The sequence below is a fragment of the Hemicordylus capensis genome, chromosome 2 (genome assembly GCF_027244095.1).
Source record: "Hemicordylus capensis ecotype Gifberg chromosome 2, rHemCap1.1.pri, whole genome shotgun sequence".
NCBI classification, from domain to species: domain Eukaryota; kingdom Metazoa; phylum Chordata; class Lepidosauria; order Squamata; family Cordylidae; genus Hemicordylus; species Hemicordylus capensis.
Window position 1 is genome coordinate 426,789,064 of NC_069658.1, and position 17,118 is coordinate 426,806,181.

Consider the following 17,118-nt stretch of genomic DNA (forward strand, 5'->3'; position numbering starts at 1 on the left):
GGGACTGTGATCCTTGGGTAAGCACAGAAGTGTTGCAAGCACACAAGAGAGTCTCTCTGTTCCTCTGTGAAATGTTGGAGGGGGCATGCCTGCATGCAAATACTCCTCATCTGCTACAAACAGCCTGTGGCATGTCCTTGAGAAAAGCCCCTCTGTCTTTCTGAATCTTCATTTTCATTTCTTGTAAACAACCGCCTCTCCGGCTGAGTTAAATCCTTTTGGGGAAGGAGGAGATTCCAGAACCACAATCAGGGTGGGCATATCCGATGGTTTTAGAGCGGTTGCTGCATGGTTTTCTGTGCTTTGAACAGGCACGTGGAGACTCACAGAGTCATGGGTTGCTTGCTGGAGTCATCTGGAGCTGTATTGTCACTGCGGGCCACCACAGCATGGCACCTCCTTTGCTCCTGTTCTCTGTTCCTAACACAGAGGAGTCTGGATTGTGTCAGTGGAACTGTGGATGACAGCGGGTGGGAGACAGGCCTGCTAAATGGCAGAGGAGCTTTTGGTCCTCGAACTCTGTGATCTTGTGTGCTGCACACGCAGATGGACAGCCAGGTGCGCGCGCGCACACACACACACACACAGACACACACACACACACACACACACACACACACACACACACACACACACACACCCCTTCATTCCCACATGCACACAGGGACATGCAAATAAATCTGACCTTACATATGAAGATATGAATCTGCCTTATACTGAATCGGAGCGTTGGTCCATCCAGTGCAGTATGGTCTGCTCTGACTAGCAGTGGCTTTTCTATAGCCTCAGGCAAAGGTCTTTCCTAAACTCCCTGTGAAAGGACATGCCAGAGACTGACCTTGGGATTTTCTGCATGCAAAACATGTTCTTTGCTACTGTGCTATGTCTGGAGAATCCATGTACGCAAGCAGACCCATCTCCATAAAAGCACATGGAAGTGTGTAAAAATATGCGTGGCATCCTCTTATTCAAAGAGACCCTCACATACCCACAATTCCCCTTCCTCTACCTGACTGCAGCTAGGACTGGATTTGCTGTAGGCAGCTCTGCTCCCACCTCCGTGCCCTTTAACCTCTATCCAATGTGTTGAGGGCCCTAAAATAGCAGCCACCGGAGTCAGACAGGAAACACACTGGGGGTGGAGGCTGGAGTGCAGACAGGCAGGAAATGGGCGGGCGTGCTGCTCCCCTATCCCACAGAGAGAGTGAGCGAGAGGGAGAGAGAGGGAGGGAGAGAGACTGAACACGAACATATACACAGTTCCAGTATCCAAATGACGGATGGACTAAAATCGCATTCAGCCATAACTTGCTTCTAACACACACTGAATAACCAACCTTCCCGTTGATACATGCACCCTCCCTTTTATGATGCACTCGTTCCACAGACAAAACTTGTATTTCATACACACACACAATGTGTGCACACACTCCCTCTGTGATTTGATAATGCCCTTCAGGTTCTGTCAGATTCTCTCCCCACAGACTGGGATCTTTGTGGCCACCTCCAGTTCATTGCCCATGTCACTTATGTGTTTGCATCAGAGACAGCAGGATGAAGAGTCATCTCCAGCAGATGTCTGGGGGGCTGTGGGGCTGTGAGCAAAACCCTCCCTACCCTGTCGTTGAAAGATAAAGCCCTGCCAGTTGCTTTATTTACAGACAGCTAGGGATGCCACAATCTCCCCACAACATGCATTGGGTGGGCCATGACCAGCTTCTTTGTACTTTTATCATCTTTCTCTCTCTCCTCTCAACCCTGTCCACGTTCCTCCGAAAGCGTGGGGCCCCAGACTGAACACAGCCTTGTCAATGAGCTGCGCTTGATTGGTGTTAGGCGACTTGGAAGCTATCCTATATCCCACGTCTGGCCTGGTATCTCCTCAGGCTGTAAACAGAGAACAGCTTAAGAGAGAGATTGCTTCCTTTGGTGTGTGCACATGCTTTTCACTGTCAGAACTGGGCAAGCAGATTTTTCAGGTTTGGGGGTCGATACAAAAAACTGCAACACCTGTTTACCAGAGGTGAAAGAGGGATCTGTGTACACACCACAAGCAGCAACCCTTTTTTCAAACTCCTTTCCACTCTCTAGAAAATCTGTTGTTTGTTTATAGCCCAACTTGACACAGCTCCCTGACTGTCTTTTAAATCCCTTTAAACACACACACACACACACACACACACACACACACACACACACACCCCAAAACACCACACACACACACTAAATCTACATCTCTGTTTCTTGACCACCACCATCTCCTCTGTACTGCTTTCCCCACTGCATCCTAGCAATAAATTCCTATTGTTTTCCTTCAGCTTTGCCCTAAGCCTGCATTGGAATTAAGGTAGTGTGCCGATGAGGATTTTTAGAGAGCAAAGGGAGTCACTTCCTTCTTGACACTTCTATGTCCTACACTGACCCTGCTCCAGTATTTGTAGTTTGATCACCACTGGTGTAGCCACCATTGGACGGGGTGGGCGGGGTGGGCATGTCCCTGGGGTCTGGAGGCCACAACAGTGCCCCCTCCCCTCCCACAGGGCACTTCCTTGCTCCCCACCCTCACCCAACTAGTGAATGAAGCACTTGCCAGCTAGGAGTGGGCAAAAGGCTCCATGTCCCGCCCCCCCAGTACTGGCCACACACCCTGCATTGGTGTGCACCTGATGCCAACTCAGGGAGTGTAATTAGCGCGATTGAATGGTCTGTCCCTGGGCCACTGCCACATCTGCCACACCCCTGTTGATAACAGTACAGTACAAATATAATTGGTGGGGTGGGGGAGATTAGCTTTGCATGCATGGGAAGCCTAATAATTCCTATCCCAATTCATAAGTTCTTGGAAGGATTTAATGTTGGTTTTGCTGGTGAGCCTGTTGATGCCCTGGTTGAGAATGGGAACAACTTGCTCACGATTAGACATGATTGCTCCTAAGCGTCCCCTCCGACCCACTTCAAAATTGGCCCCTTGGTATACGGAAGATCTACGGGGGCTGAAGCGGCAAGGTAGGTGATTGGAGCGCAAGTGGAGAAAGACTCGACTCGAATCAGACAGATTACGACATAGAGCACACTTAAAGATCTATGCTCAGGCAATACATGCAGCAAATAAACAATTCTTTTCTGCCCATATTGCTTCCACGAGTTCACGTCCGGCAGGGTTGTGAGAGGGCTAGTATCTGCCCCCCACCCCTGAACCAGAATTTGGAAGCATCAGTCACCCGCTGTGATGTGTTTAATGAATTTTTTGCAGACACAATCTCTCGGATTCAGGTTCACCTAGATGGAGACTCCACAATTAATTTGATGTCTGAACTGGAGGTGTCCAATAATTCTTCTTATACGATTCAACTAGATCAATTTCAGTTTGTGACTCCTGCAGATGTGGACAAGCTGCTTGGAGCGATGAGGCCTACCACCTGTTCTCTTGACCCTTGTCCAACATGGCTTGTTCGATCTAGCAGGGAGGCTGTTGTAGATGGCCTGGTGGAAATCATAAATGCTTCTCTGAGGGAGGGCAGGATGCCTCCTTGTCTTAAGGAGGCAATCATTAGACCTCTTCTAAAGAAGCCTGCACTAGATCCCTCAGAGTTGAGCAATTATAGGCCTGTCTCCAACCTCCGATGGCTGGGCAAGGTAATTGAGAGGGTGATGGCCTCTCAGCTCCAGGCGGTTTTGGAGGAAACTGTTTATCTAGACCCATTTCAAACTGGTTTTCGGGCAGGCTATGGGGTGGAGACTGCCTTGGTCAGCCTGACGGATGATCTCCAATTGGCAATTGACAGAGGAAGTGTGACTCTGTTGGTCCTTTTGGACCTCTCGGTGGCTTTCGATATTATCGACCATAGTATCCTTCTGGAGCATCTGAGGGGGTTGGGAGTTGGAGGCACTGTTTTACAGTGGTTCCGCTCCTACCTCTCGGACAGGTTCCAAATGGTGTCAATTGGAGATTGTTGCTCTTCAAAATCTGAGCTTAAGTATGGTGTCCCTCAAGGCTCCATACTCTCTCCAATGCTTTTTAACATCTACATGAAACCGCTGGGAGAGATCATCAGGGGATTTGGAGCTGGGTGTTACCAGTATGCTGATGACACCCAGATCTACTTCTCCATGTCAACGTCTTCAGCAGCTGGCATATCCTCTCTAAATGCCTGCCTGGAAACAGTAATGGGCTGGATGAGGGAGAATAAACTGAAGCTGAATCCAGATAAGACGGAGGTATTTCTTGTGCAGGGTCAGAACTCCAGCGACAATTTTGATCTACCTGTTCTGGATGGGGTCACACTTCCCCAAACGGAACAGGTTCGCAGTCTGGGAGTACTCCTGGATCCACACCTCTCCTTGATTTCTCAGGTTGAGGCGGTGGCCAGGGGTGCTTTCTATCAGCTTCAGCTGATACATCAGCTGCGTCCATTTCTCAAGATCAATGACCTCAGAACAGTGGTACATTTGTTGGTAACCTCCAGACTTGACTTCTGTAATGTGCTCTACGTGGGGCTGCCTTTGTACATAGTCTGGAAACTTCAGTTGTTTCAGAAAGCCGCAGCCAGGTTGGTCTCTGGGTCATCACGGAGAGACCACATTATTCCTTTGCTGATGGAGTTACACTGGCTGCTGATAGGTTTCTGGGCAAAATACAAAGTGCTAGTTATAACTTACAAAGTCCCAAATGGCTTAGGTCCTGGGTATTTAAGAGAGCATCTTCTTTGCTACGAACCCCACCGCCCATTGAGGGCATCTGAGGAGGTCCATCTCCAGTTATTGCCAACTCGTTTGGTGGTCACACAGAGTCGGGCCTTCTCGGCTGCTGCCCCGAGATTGTGGAATGCGCTCCCTGCTGAGTTACGATCCTCCCCATCTCTGGCTATTTTTAAAAAACATTTGAAAATGCTTTTTTTAACCCAAGTCTTCTCAGGTTTTTAATTAAAAAATACTGTTTGTTAATTTTATGGTTTTTAAATTATTGTATTGTTTTAACTTTTATATGTGCTATATGTTTAACTGTTTTAACTTTTTGTGTGTTTTAATTGTTGTTAGCCACCCAGAGATGTAAGTTTGGGCAGGGCATAAAATAAATAAATAAATAAATAAATAAATAGTTAATAAAATGGTAAAAACAACAGTGGATCACCAGTATTTTGCATTTAGGCGCAATGAATGAACTGTGCATTCCTTTGGACCAGGAGAAAATCTGCTGCAGACCTGTTTACAGAGTCTGGCTAGGGTGTGGTATAGACCGCTGTTTGTGTTTAATTTATGTATTTATTTATCCAACTTATATACCACCCTTCCAAAAATGGCTCAGAGAGGTTTACATCAAAGTAAAAACAATGAAAATCAATTAACTATTCAAATCAAAACTATAAAAACAGCAGAAAACTAATTCACAGTTAAAACATTTAAACAGTTAAAAACCCTAGAGAACCAAGCTGAACACTTACAGCAGTTAAAAACAATGTACAAGAAATTAAAAACCCCGGAAGGTCAGGCCAAACAGGTTTTAAGGGCTTTTCTGAAGGCAAACAATGAATTTAGATTACAGATTTCTGCCGGGAGTGCATTCCACAGATGACTTTAACGTGCAGTGGGGATCATGAGGAAGAACACATTCTCTGTTATTTCTGATGACAAATCTGTTACTTTACCAACATCTGCATGGAATCTCAATCAGCATTCAAGGTTCAACAGACATCAGAACAAGCAGCTTCTGTCTAATCCATTTTAGTCCTAAGGGAAATGCTTAAAAATAAAGGAACAGATCATATGACCAGCAGAATCAACAAGTAGTAAAGCTTTCTGTGGACTATGTTATTTCAAACTGCAGGTAGTGGGTTCTGTGTTTCAGTGTTCCCCTATTGGAGGGATGGTCACCTTAAGTGGCGCAGCGGGGAAATGCTTTACTAACAAGCAGAAGGTTGCCGGTTCAAATCCCCACTGGTATGTTTCCCAGACTATGGAAAACACCTCTATTGGGCAGCAGCGATGTAGGAAGATGCTGAAAGGCATCATCTCATACTGCACAGGAGGAGGCAATGGCAAACCCCTCTTATATTCTACCAAAGAAAACCACAGGGCTCTGTGGGAGCCAGGTGTTGAAATCGACATGACGGCACACTTTACCTTTACCTATTGGAGGGAGAGAACAAAACCTTTAGTACACAGAGAAAGATCATGTCAGGATGATGGCTAGGCCTTCTCCCAGATTTGCCACTTTTCTCTATGTGGGTAGTTTTGTTCATGGGAGGGGTTCAGACATGCAGCACCCCACTCACATCCTGGAGTAGTAGAATCCAGAGAGAACATTTTCACTTGATTCTGCTGATTGACTACATGTAATGCTAAAAGTGCAATTGTGCTTTCTTTGATTTAAGAACATAAGAACAGCCCTGCTGGATCAGGTCTAAGGCCCCTCTAGTCCAGCATCCTATTCCACACTGTGGCCCACCAAATGCCTCTGGGAGGCCCACAACAAGAGCTGAGGGCATGCCCCCCACTCCTGCTGTTGCTCCCCTGCAGCTGGTATTTAGAGACCTCTTGCCTCTCAGACTGGAGGTGGCCTATAGCCACCTGACTAGTAGCCATTGGTAGATCTGTCCTCTGTGGATTTGCCTATAAGAACATAAGAACAGATCGTGTGTGCTCTGGCATTCCATTCCACAGTGAAAAGAATTGTTCCATACTTTTCAGTCAGTTTACATTCTAAGTTCTAACTCATTATAGAGAAGCCGTTTGTGATACTGAAGCAAATGCATTTTTAGAGCACAAATAATGAATTGTTTTGAATGTCTGGTTATCACCATGTAAGGTACTGTATCCATAATCTTTGCTTCAGGGATGTAGCTATAACTGAACAGGATGAGGTGTGGTGGGGAGACAAATGTCCATGGGGTATGTGGTTTAAATCCAGATTGGGCCATGGTATTGACAGGGGTGAGGAGTGGTGCTGAATACTTCCCTCCTGTGCTGCTATCCCAGTGGAAATCACCCCAGTCTCAAAGCTGCTCTTTGACGTGGTATGAGGATTGGGGATGAGTGGAAAACCTCTTCCCACCTGAAGAAAAGCAGTAGCAGGGAGTGGAAAGATTTTTTTTGGGGGGGGAAAGAAGAGTCCAGATTCCAAGAATCACCTAGCCTTTCCTCCTGGTGCACTGCAGAAGAAAAAACACTCCACTTCTCATACTTCTGCTGCTGTTCCTGCTGAGGATGGATAAGTAAAAGAGTGTTTCTTGTGGGGGTAAGAGCTGGTGGGGAAGCAGAGAGAGATGTTGGCAAGCCTCTCCGAGTGCAAGAAGAGCTCTGGGGGCTTTAAAAGCTCAGCTTTCATTTGAGGCGGGCTTCTACAAACCTCCAAAGTTATTCTCTGACCCTGAGCTTGGTAAAGTTCACCAGCACCTCTGCTCTTAAAGCATCAAGTGTCCCAGTGAAAATTTCCTGTGTATATCTGCTTTAGAGGATGAGCAGCAAGTGTTGCTGCTGAAGGTGGGGTAAAATGGGTCTGAAAAAGCAGCTCTGTCTTTGATGCAGACTATAAGTGGTGTGCAAGGGAAGGTGTGTTGCTATTTGGTATCAAAAAAAAAGCACATGTCTGGCTCTTTCTTTTGCAGGTGGGTGCGTGAGTTTCTCAATGACGAAAACAAAGGTCTGGACGTGCTGGTGGATTATCTCTCCTTTGCTCAGTGTGCAGTAATGTAAGTGTTTATGTAGCCTTGAAAATGCCCAGGATCTTCCTGCCTCTTCGTACCATTTGATACTTGTGCCAGATTAGGGCCGGGCACACTACTGGGGCTATATAAATGATAAAGAGTGGTCGTAATAGTTGTAGCCAGTCATCATAGTGTGAAGTGGTATCAATTGGATGGTAGCTTCTTAGGGCTTAACTTTATGCAAGCAAGACTCTACCTCATTCAGGGTCTCAGGCAAGCAGGAGAATTGAGGCTTGTTGTTTTCAATGTTCCACATCCCAGGAACGTTTCTCACTTCCAAGGCCTTCTTGCCTTACAACCACATGTTACGGCTGGTCTCCTGGCCTATCTTTTTTACCCTTCTGGAAGTCAGCCCCTCGCTCTTTGGGGGGTGGAAATTCACTTTCCAGAGCCTCAGAACTGGATCTGGTAGAGAGCTAGATGAAAAGAGCTTGCAGCTTTGATCACTCCAAGCAATTGTTTCAGGCTGACTATAAAACATGATGTTACAGAACCATTTTCTTAAATTTTTCTGTGCAAACTGCTTTGAGAACTTGTTCTTGAAAAGCGGTATATAATAGGGCTGTGCAATATCAGGTCCAGAAATTAGGAACATAGGAACATAGGAAACTGCCATCTACTGAGTTAGACCATTGGTCTATCTAGCTCAATATTGTCTTCACAGACTGGCAGTGGCTTCTCCAAGGCTGCAGGCAGGAATCTCTCTCAGCCCTATCTTGGAGATGCTGCCAGGGAGGGAACTTGAAACCTTCTGCTCTTCCCAGAGCAGCTTCATCCCCTGAGGGGAATATCTTACAGTGCTCACACTTCTAGTCTCCCATTCAGATGCAACCAGGGCAGACCCTGCTTAGCTGTGGGGACAAGTCATGCTTACAATTAAATACACAGAGTCTAGTCACCCTTACCTACTTTGTGCTAACTTTCAGAGCCCCTTTTCTAGCCTTTTCACCCCAGCAATTTTTTTTTAAACTTTTCCCATAGACGTCTATGGGGATATTCTATGGCTGATTTTAAAAATCAGATTCCAAAGCTGATACCAGAGTTCTGAAGGGTCCAAAGGATCCGGAACAGATATCTATGGAACCAGAAAAGATTGAATTGGAACCGGAATTTGCGATCATGCACAGCCCTAGTATATAAACAACAACAACAACAATAATAATAAAGGTTCACATTTTATGTCTCTATTTATGTAATAAGACAGGTAGAGGCAATGGCTATGTACCAATTCGAGATTTTTTAGTTGATTAATTATCTCGTTTTTCGTCGGTTAACTAAATCATTGCTCTGAAATAAATATGCATATATCTAAAACCGCGAACTGGAAATAATGAAGGAAGCGTGATACGGTTTACAAATGAAGACAGAAAAGCAACTACGTGTTATAAGTCTGTGGGCTGCCACATCTAAATCTCGACTTGGAGGGTGTGTTCTCCAGCTCACACTCCATGAGGTCAGTAACTGGAACTGAGACAGAAGGAACTGGAACCGGAAGTGCAGCGGGCAAAAAATACTGCCGACCTACAGCAGATCATGGCCATGTTCCAAGTATTTATACCAGGCTGGATCAATCCAAAGGCTTCATACTGCCTGCCATTCACAAGGGCTGATGCTCCACATCCGTGTTCCTGTTCATGCTTGTAAAGGGCTCTGGGGCATCACCACACACAGTCCACAGACCATATCAGGCCCTTGATCAAGCCCTGGAATCAAGTCCCCCTGAGAGTTAGAGAGAAAGACTACAGTTAAAGTTTTCTTTTAAAAAAATCCCCTGTTGCTGCAACCTATCAGGCACAAAATGGCTCCAGAGATAAACAAGCTTGTCCCTCACTCTCATCCCCACCAATCAAAATCCCTTCCCCACTGCTTAATCAGCTACTGTGTTAAATAACTCTGCAAATTAAAACAGACTGGCGCTTGTAGCTCTAATAAAAACATAATATGATGGAAAGAAACCAAACAGGAAAAAGATCCATTGCCTTCATTTGGCCCTCATTTGGGGTGACAACCCATAGTTAAAATAGGGAACACTCCAGAGAGCTTACTGGCTTTGTTCCTTGCTTTGTTCTCGCTTCTTTGGGGGCATTTTCAACCTGAGCTTGGGCAGTTCTGCTCATAGCCCTTGGCATCTACATAAGCTGTGCATGCACTAGTCCGGCAGATGAGGAAGACTCACGGTACCCAGTTGGATCTTTAAAATCAGGAATAGTGGGGCATGGGACAGCCTGCTGGTGACCAGTGTTCCCTCGAACAGGGATTCCCAGATGTTGTTGACTACAACTCCCAGAATCCCCAGCTGCAATGGCTTTTGCTTGGGGACTATGGGAGTTGTAGTCAACAATATCTGGGAATCCCTGTTAAATGGAACACTGCTGATGACACACTAAGCAAATTCTGACTAGAAGAAGGAGGGAGGAGCTTTCTTGAGATTTCCCCTCCTTGTCCCAGTCAACTTCTATCCTGCACTTTGCGCACCTGTGTGGCTCAGGCATGCAGAGAGCATGTCTGGGAATTACTTGTGAGCAGTAGCCCGCTGGAAAGCCATTTCCTCTTTTATCAAGGAATTCACTCGGATTGGAACCAGTGTCCCCTCTAACAGGGATTCCCAGAAGTTGTTGACTACAACTCCCATAATCCCCAAGCAAAAGCCATTGCCGCTGAGGATTCTGGGAGTTCACAATGGTGACTCCACCCAAGATTCGGTGTGTGTGGCTGTACTAGCAGTTCCCAGGACAGCTCCCAGGAAGCAAGCTGGTGTGAACGTACCCTGATTCACCAGCAGATGCACCTGGCTTCAGGCAAGGTTGGGCAGGCTAGGTCCACAATTGGGCTCTGTGTAAAGCCAGCCTGTTGCACATTATGCCTCTGATGTGGCCTGGGGATTTGCACTAGTGCAGGCACAGCCTAATGAAACACGTCTGCATCTCTTGTTCGTGGTTTGTTGTTTGTGCTCAGATCCTGCTGGAGTGTAGGCCGGTGCCTTGTTGTGTGCCATGCTGCTGGCTTGCAGGCTATAACGGTCCCCGTGAATTCAGAGCTTGGGCCATCTATGGAGCTTTGGCCCTAAAGCTTCTCGGTGTGTCTGGTGTGTGTCCCCTGTCTGCTATATCCAGGTTTGATTTTGAGGGTCTGGAAAGTGGCGAGGATGGAGCACTAGAGAAGCTGAAATCCTGGAGCAGGTCCATAGAGGATCTGCAGCATCCCAGCACCCTGTCTGCTCCCTACGCCAACAGCCTTGCTCGCTCTGCGCGCCAGTCTGCTCTCCGGTATGTACCTCTGCCCGGCTGTGCCCTCTGGTGTACCCTTTTTAGCTGTGCCCTTGGTTATAACAATAAACCCTCCCTGCTTTCTGCTCTCCAGGGATGCCGTGTGCTGATCTCTTCTCCCCACTCCCATTCTTCCCCCTTGATGCTCTTCTGGCGGTAGCTGGCCATGTCTCCTCTCTGCTCCAGGCCTTTTGCCATCCTCTGTTTGCCTGTCTTTGCTGGGTCTCCTGTTCTCTCTCTTTCTCTGTCCTTGTCAGTTGGGTAAGTATTTCTGCAGTGGGTACAGTGACGAACTCTGTACCCCCCATGCCAAAAGAGGCCGGTGTGTTGCATGCAAATATGTGTGGGTGCCCAGATGAGAGTCCATGCAGTCCATGTCAGGGCTTGTGGCCCAGAGGCAAGCAGGCGGTCAAATGGACAAGTGAGGATGGGCAGCCAAGGAGCCGCTCAGCAGTGGCCAGTTGCTAGGCCAGAATCAGCAGCTTGTACAGAACTCTATTAGTCCCTTGTGTCATCTGATCCCTGCCGAGTGGATAGCTGCTATACCACGCTCTGTCCATCTGCAGCAGTGGCACTGCACCGCAGCTGAACAACCCAACCCTCCCTTCCTCTAACAAGCTCCCACTGTGGTCTCATAAGTAAGACCTGTGAGTCTTGTTATTGGAGTTCCTGGTCTGAGACTGCTGGTGCCTGAGGGCTCACGGGTTGAATGCTGAATGCAGATTTGGATACAAATTCTAACTCAGCCATGGACCCACTTATTGACTGCGGGAAAATTTCTTATCTCACAGCCTCTGATTTTCATCTGTAACAGAAATAAAAGATAATAAAATAAAATAGAGAATAAAAATAAAATAAAATAAAATAAAAGAGCAAGGATGAAGCGAGAGAGCAGCCTAATGGATCTTCCCAACAAAAAACACCAGTGCAGCAGAGGGGGAGCGGCAATTTTTGATGCCTTCCTCTTCCTCAGGAAGCCCTCTGTGCCACCTGAAAATATGTCCCCAAGAGCTGTGCAACCTTCAGGGACATATTTTTGGGTGGCACAGAGGGAAAGAGGAGGGTGTCAAAAATTGCCACTTCTCTGCTGCACTGGTGTCGTTTGTTGGGAAGTTTTGTTAGGCTGCTCTCTCTCTGCACTGGTGCATCCTTGCTCTGTATGTCAGCCAGCAGCTTTACCTAACAGGGCTGTTGCAAGGATGACTCCGCACCCCCCACCCCTAGTTTCATGTTATAGGAATGCCTGATTATTCTTGATGCCCATAATCTTGTACTCACTACTTTGAGATGGTTGGAGTCCTCTGTATCTCTGGTGGCATAATTCTGCATTACAAAGGCTGCTGAGAAACTGAGGTTGGAGTCAAATGATTTGTTTTTTTCATAGAGCAGGTTGTTAGAAAGAGGGATCTCTGTGCACAATGTGTACAACTTACCCTGCAATTGTTGCTGGTCAAACAGCCTCTGCAGGCTTTGTAGTATTTAAAAACCTACAAACCCTAGTTGGCCAGACAGGACAGAAGAAATGTGTCAGAACTAGGGGTGTGTATGAAATAGATTTTGTGTTTTGTTTTGACCTTGAAACGAAACACAATATGCTCAAAATGTTTTGTTGAAACAGCAGCCAAGCCGGCTGTCTCTATGATAGAAATGCAAAACGTTTTGAGTGATTCGAGCACCAGTTTGGAGAGCTGTTTTCCTGGGCTTACCAATTGGGGTCGGCGGATAGACCAGGCCTCTACTCTGGACTTAGCACATAGGCTTGCTTCAGTAGACCAGTCCTAAGAGGCGGGCCAATGCACTAGGTCTGAGGCAGAGCCCTGGTCTACCTGTCTCATGCAGTGGGTAGGCCAGCCCTCCATGGCAGGCCAACACACGAAGTCCAGCGCAGAGGCCTGGTCTACCTGCCAACTCCAATCAGTATACCAGGTCTCTCTGGCTGGGTCCCAGGAAGTGAAAAACAGGCTCCCAAAATGGCACTCTTAAACACTCAAAACGTTTTGAGTTGAAGCAGGGTTGTTTTGTTCTGAGCTCAAAACAGGCCCTTTATTTGAGAATATATATTTCGATCTTGAAACATTTAGCACATCCCTAGTCAGAACAGGCCTTTATCATGACTACGTTCTTTCTTTTAGAAATACTGTTTTGTAAACATACATAGATAAGTAATCATAAGCACTTACAAATATAGTGACACCGAACAAAATCATGTGTTTGACCTAGGGATGTGCACGAACCATGGTTAGAACAGCAGTTCGAGCACTTTTAGGGAAATTTGACCACGGACTTTAAGAAAAAGGAGATCTGGTCCTTAATGGCTCTCCAGTGCCCCATGCAGCTTCCTTCTGAGCCTGGATGCATCCCAGTAACCCTCCACACAGTGTCAGCACGCACATGGCATCTGCGCTTGCATGGGCGCCATTTGCATGATCAGCATGCGGATGCCATGTGCATGCTGCTGGCACCATGCAGGGGGGTTATTTTGATGTGTGCCGACCCAGCAGGAAGCTACATGGGGCACTGGAGAGCAAGTAAGGACCTGCTCTTCTTTTTCATAAAGCTCCCTGCCCAATATCCCTAAAAGTGCTCGAACTATGGTTCGAACCGCGAATTGTGCACATCCCTAGTTTGATCCAAAGTGTTGCTATGTGTGGCACTGGGGATGACTAATTTATGAAGTCCCTGAAAGATATTTGTGGCTTGAAGCTGGCCTCAAAAAATGTTCATTGGCTCTGTGGGTCAGCCCCCCAATTTAGGAGCTGTGCAAAATTTAGGAGCTGCAATACCAAAGCATGTTTTACTGTTTTATTGTGTCTATGTTTTTAACTTTAATAGACTTGTACTATTTTAAATATTAAAATTTAATATTTGTATTTTTTAAAAGATGCTGTAAACTGCCTTGGTATTTTTAAATGGAAGGCAGCATACAAATCTGACAATAAAATAAATAAATAAAAGACTGATGATAATTCATCTTGCTCTAATTAGCCATTGGCTTCCTTCATCCAACTCTTAAATAAACATTGAAAAATTTGGGTGAATATAGATCTAAAAGTTCCACCTGCTCTTCTTGAATCTGATAAGAGGAAACCCCTTTTCAATGAATGTTCCAGCTTTCTGTTTAACATTCCTCAACTGTACATACTCAGTTCTTTTTGACAGCTTTCCAAATGCTAATTAACCACTCTCTTAGCATAGAAGCATGGTTGATTCACAACACTTCTTTGCTATCAGACTCTTTGTGGCCCCTAATAAATTCCAAACAAGCCTGTGATATTTTTCTGACATGCTTTATCTAAATGACGGAATAGTATCACTAATGAAACAGGGAAGAAGTACCAGTTAGTATTAATCCTATAAGATATGTTGTTTTGCTCCAAAATCTCTTTATCATTACTGCTTTCAATTCTCTTAAAAGCTATTGTAAGTCTTCAGCCTAAGATATGTTAAGACAAGGTGGGGCTCTAAGGAATTGGGAGATAGGATGCCTAGGTTGTATCTCTGCCTTGGGTGGGTCCCTTCCTTCCTTTGTCTGGTTCTTTCCAACTCAAGTCTATAAAAATTGAGAACCCATGAAGTCAGGGGCTCTTTGTATAGACTTGTCTATATGCACACTGCCTGGTGAGACCCCCATCTTTGATGTGCGTTAAGAGTTGCAAAGGACCCAATGCCAACACCCCCCCCCCCATTTTCCTGAAGGGGCATGGTTTCCGTATGATATGCTACTGATCTTGGTCCGGGGACTGAAGGCTCCATGATCAGTTGCTTTGGCTGGAATAGAATTATGTATTCTGAAGATTCTTTGAACTCTGTCTTTGCAACTCTTGTAGATATCATCTGAAACTTGAAGCCCCTTTCCTGTACTTGACCTTGAGCCTTTCAGTTCTTAGCTTTTTTGCCAAATGATATTTGTTTGTTCATTTTGGAAAACACAGTTTGGTGCAGTAACTCAGAATATTTTCCACCAATGAACCTCTCTTCTGTTTCACTTTTTAGTAAACATTTAAATGCCTTTGCTTTGTTTTTCCTCATATTCAGCAACTGAAAGCAGAAATGCCCCAACTTTGAAGGAAAAATAAACCCATTGGCCATTTAGTCCAGACTAAATTATTCATGAGTAGTTCCACTGAAATGATGAATTTTGTCCCATTGATTTTAGTGTGACTAGGTAAAGGTAAAGTGTGCTGTCAAGTCGATTTTGACTCCTGGAACCCACAGAGCCCTGTGGTTGTCTTTGGTAGAATACAGGAGGGGTTGACCATTGCCTCCTCCTGCACAGTATGAGATGATGCCTTTCAGCATCTTCCTATATTGCTGCTGCCCGGTATAGTACCAGCAGGGATTCAAACCGGCAACCTTCTGTTTGTTAGTCAAACATTTCCCTGCTGCACCACTTAAGGTGACCTTCATTGTGACTACTCACGAGTTATTTAGTCCAGATGTCAGCCACTGTTCACAGCTAAAACTGACAATATGCTAACAAACAAAACTGGTATGGCTTCTGGGAATTAAACGGAATTAAATTCTGTTTTTTAAATGAGCAAAATCCCCGGAATTATTTTAGAATCTAAACGAGGGGTAACTGTTCAGCCTTTTCTTTGCCAACGACAATCCCACATCTTCTGACAGAAGCCAGTTGTTCTAATTACAACTCTCCCTTCCTGTTCCCAGTTGTGGCCGTGACCTCATCATTGGCAATGGGCAAAATTCTTGTTGAGCTTCATGACTTATTGGTAAATGTAGGGCTCTCTTTTTTGCCAGATACACCACCCTTCCCAGCAGGAAAGCCCTGAAGAACTCACGGCTGGTTAGCCAGAAAGATGATGTCCATGTGTGTATCTTGTGCTTACGGGCCATCATGAACTATCAGGTAACACTGGCATTACCCTAGTTATTGCCTGCCTCTGTCTAGCTTTGGGGATTGCCAGTTGGCTACAACTCTAAACCCCAGTATTCCTTGAGTGGGGAAAAATGGATTCTGCCCTTTTAGAATAATTTATTTATAGTGTGTGCGTGTGTATGTGTTTCAATTGATACCCTGGACTACTCTAAAGAACTTAGAGTAGGTAGAATTTAGAACAAGTACATATTCTTGTATGTAATCTTAAATTAAAAAACCGAAGAACAACCTCAATTCTCAAGCCATTCTTCACTTCCTCCACACTCACTAGCCAGTAACTTAAGTCCAGTTTAGCTGTGAATTAGCTAGCATGCATTTCTCAAGCCCTGTTCAGACTTTTTTTTTTTTAAAAAAGTGACTGTACTTGTGTACATTGACTCAGAGTGTGCCCAGAGCTCCTGCCCCTAGCTTCACTCTCCTTGTGCTCTTCCCAGTGATGCTGTTTGCCTGAAAAGGCAAACATCGTAAGCATGGTTGCAGTTGCTTCTGTGATTGGCAGACTGGAGCACCCCGGCTTTCTAGTCATGGAAGCAAGCGCCCTCATGCTTACAGCATTTGCCTCTTCAGACAAACAGCATAAGCAGGGAGAGCAAGGGGAGGGTGATGCTCCTCGGTGCTGATGTGCCGGGGTGGGACTTCTGGGCACACTCTGGGATGCTGAACACAAGTTCAGTGTCCTTAAAAACAAAACAGAAAGTCTGAACAGGGCTTCAGCCTCTGGATGTCTGTAGCAGCAGCAGCTATCAGAATCAAAAGCCACAGGCACCCACAGAGAACCCTCTCCTAGCCCTAGCTGGATTGTGGCTATTAGTGAGCAGAATAGAAGGCACTGAAAGATACTGTATCTAAGATGCCAGGTGGTTGTCTGAATCCAACTTGTGAGCCTTTGAATCCAGACCGTGCCTTTGCTTTTTAAATCTTTCCTTTGCATCCATGAAGACTTAAAAGGAAGGATTTAAGAAGAAAAGGCAGAAAACTCATTTACATGACCGGCCAAACCTGGGTAAGAGTGGAAAAACCAGGGTAGACAGACTCATGTGGAGCCATGAGACCTTCTCCTACTGAGCTGCTCCAGACCAGGGTTACCCAATTGTTTTACCCTGGTCTTTACCAAGGTGAGAGGGGGAAAGCACCATCCTACCTCACAGCCCCGACTGTGTGTGATCAGGGCTGTTCTTGGCAGCTCCTGGGCCTGGATCGCTCTCCATTATTGAGTGCTGCCTATAGAGCAGCCAGGAAGCTGGGAGCTGCT

At 45.9% G+C, this 17,118-nt stretch overlaps 1 protein-coding gene across 9 annotated transcripts in view; it reads left to right on the forward strand.

Moving 5' to 3' along the window:
- Positions 1-17,118, forward strand: part of FMNL3 (formin like 3) — a 142,371-nt gene that overhangs the window by 79,519 nt on the left and 45,734 nt on the right. For 7 of the 9 annotated variants that reach the window (XR_008315708.1, XR_008315710.1, XM_053293831.1 and 4 more), the window contains exons 5-7: positions 7,605-7,688; positions 10,817-10,969; positions 15,728-15,836. Coding sequence is in view for 7 of the 9 variants with exons in the window: in XM_053293831.1 (XP_053149806.1) it covers positions 7,605-7,688; positions 10,817-10,969; positions 15,728-15,836 (346 nt within the window). In the remaining 2 variants the exon portion in view is untranslated. Of the gene's footprint in view, positions 1-7,604; positions 7,689-10,816; positions 10,970-11,063; positions 11,231-15,727; positions 15,837-17,118 lie in introns of those variants that run through there. The other 2 variants (XM_053293837.1, XM_053293835.1) reach the window with 2 other exon arrangements.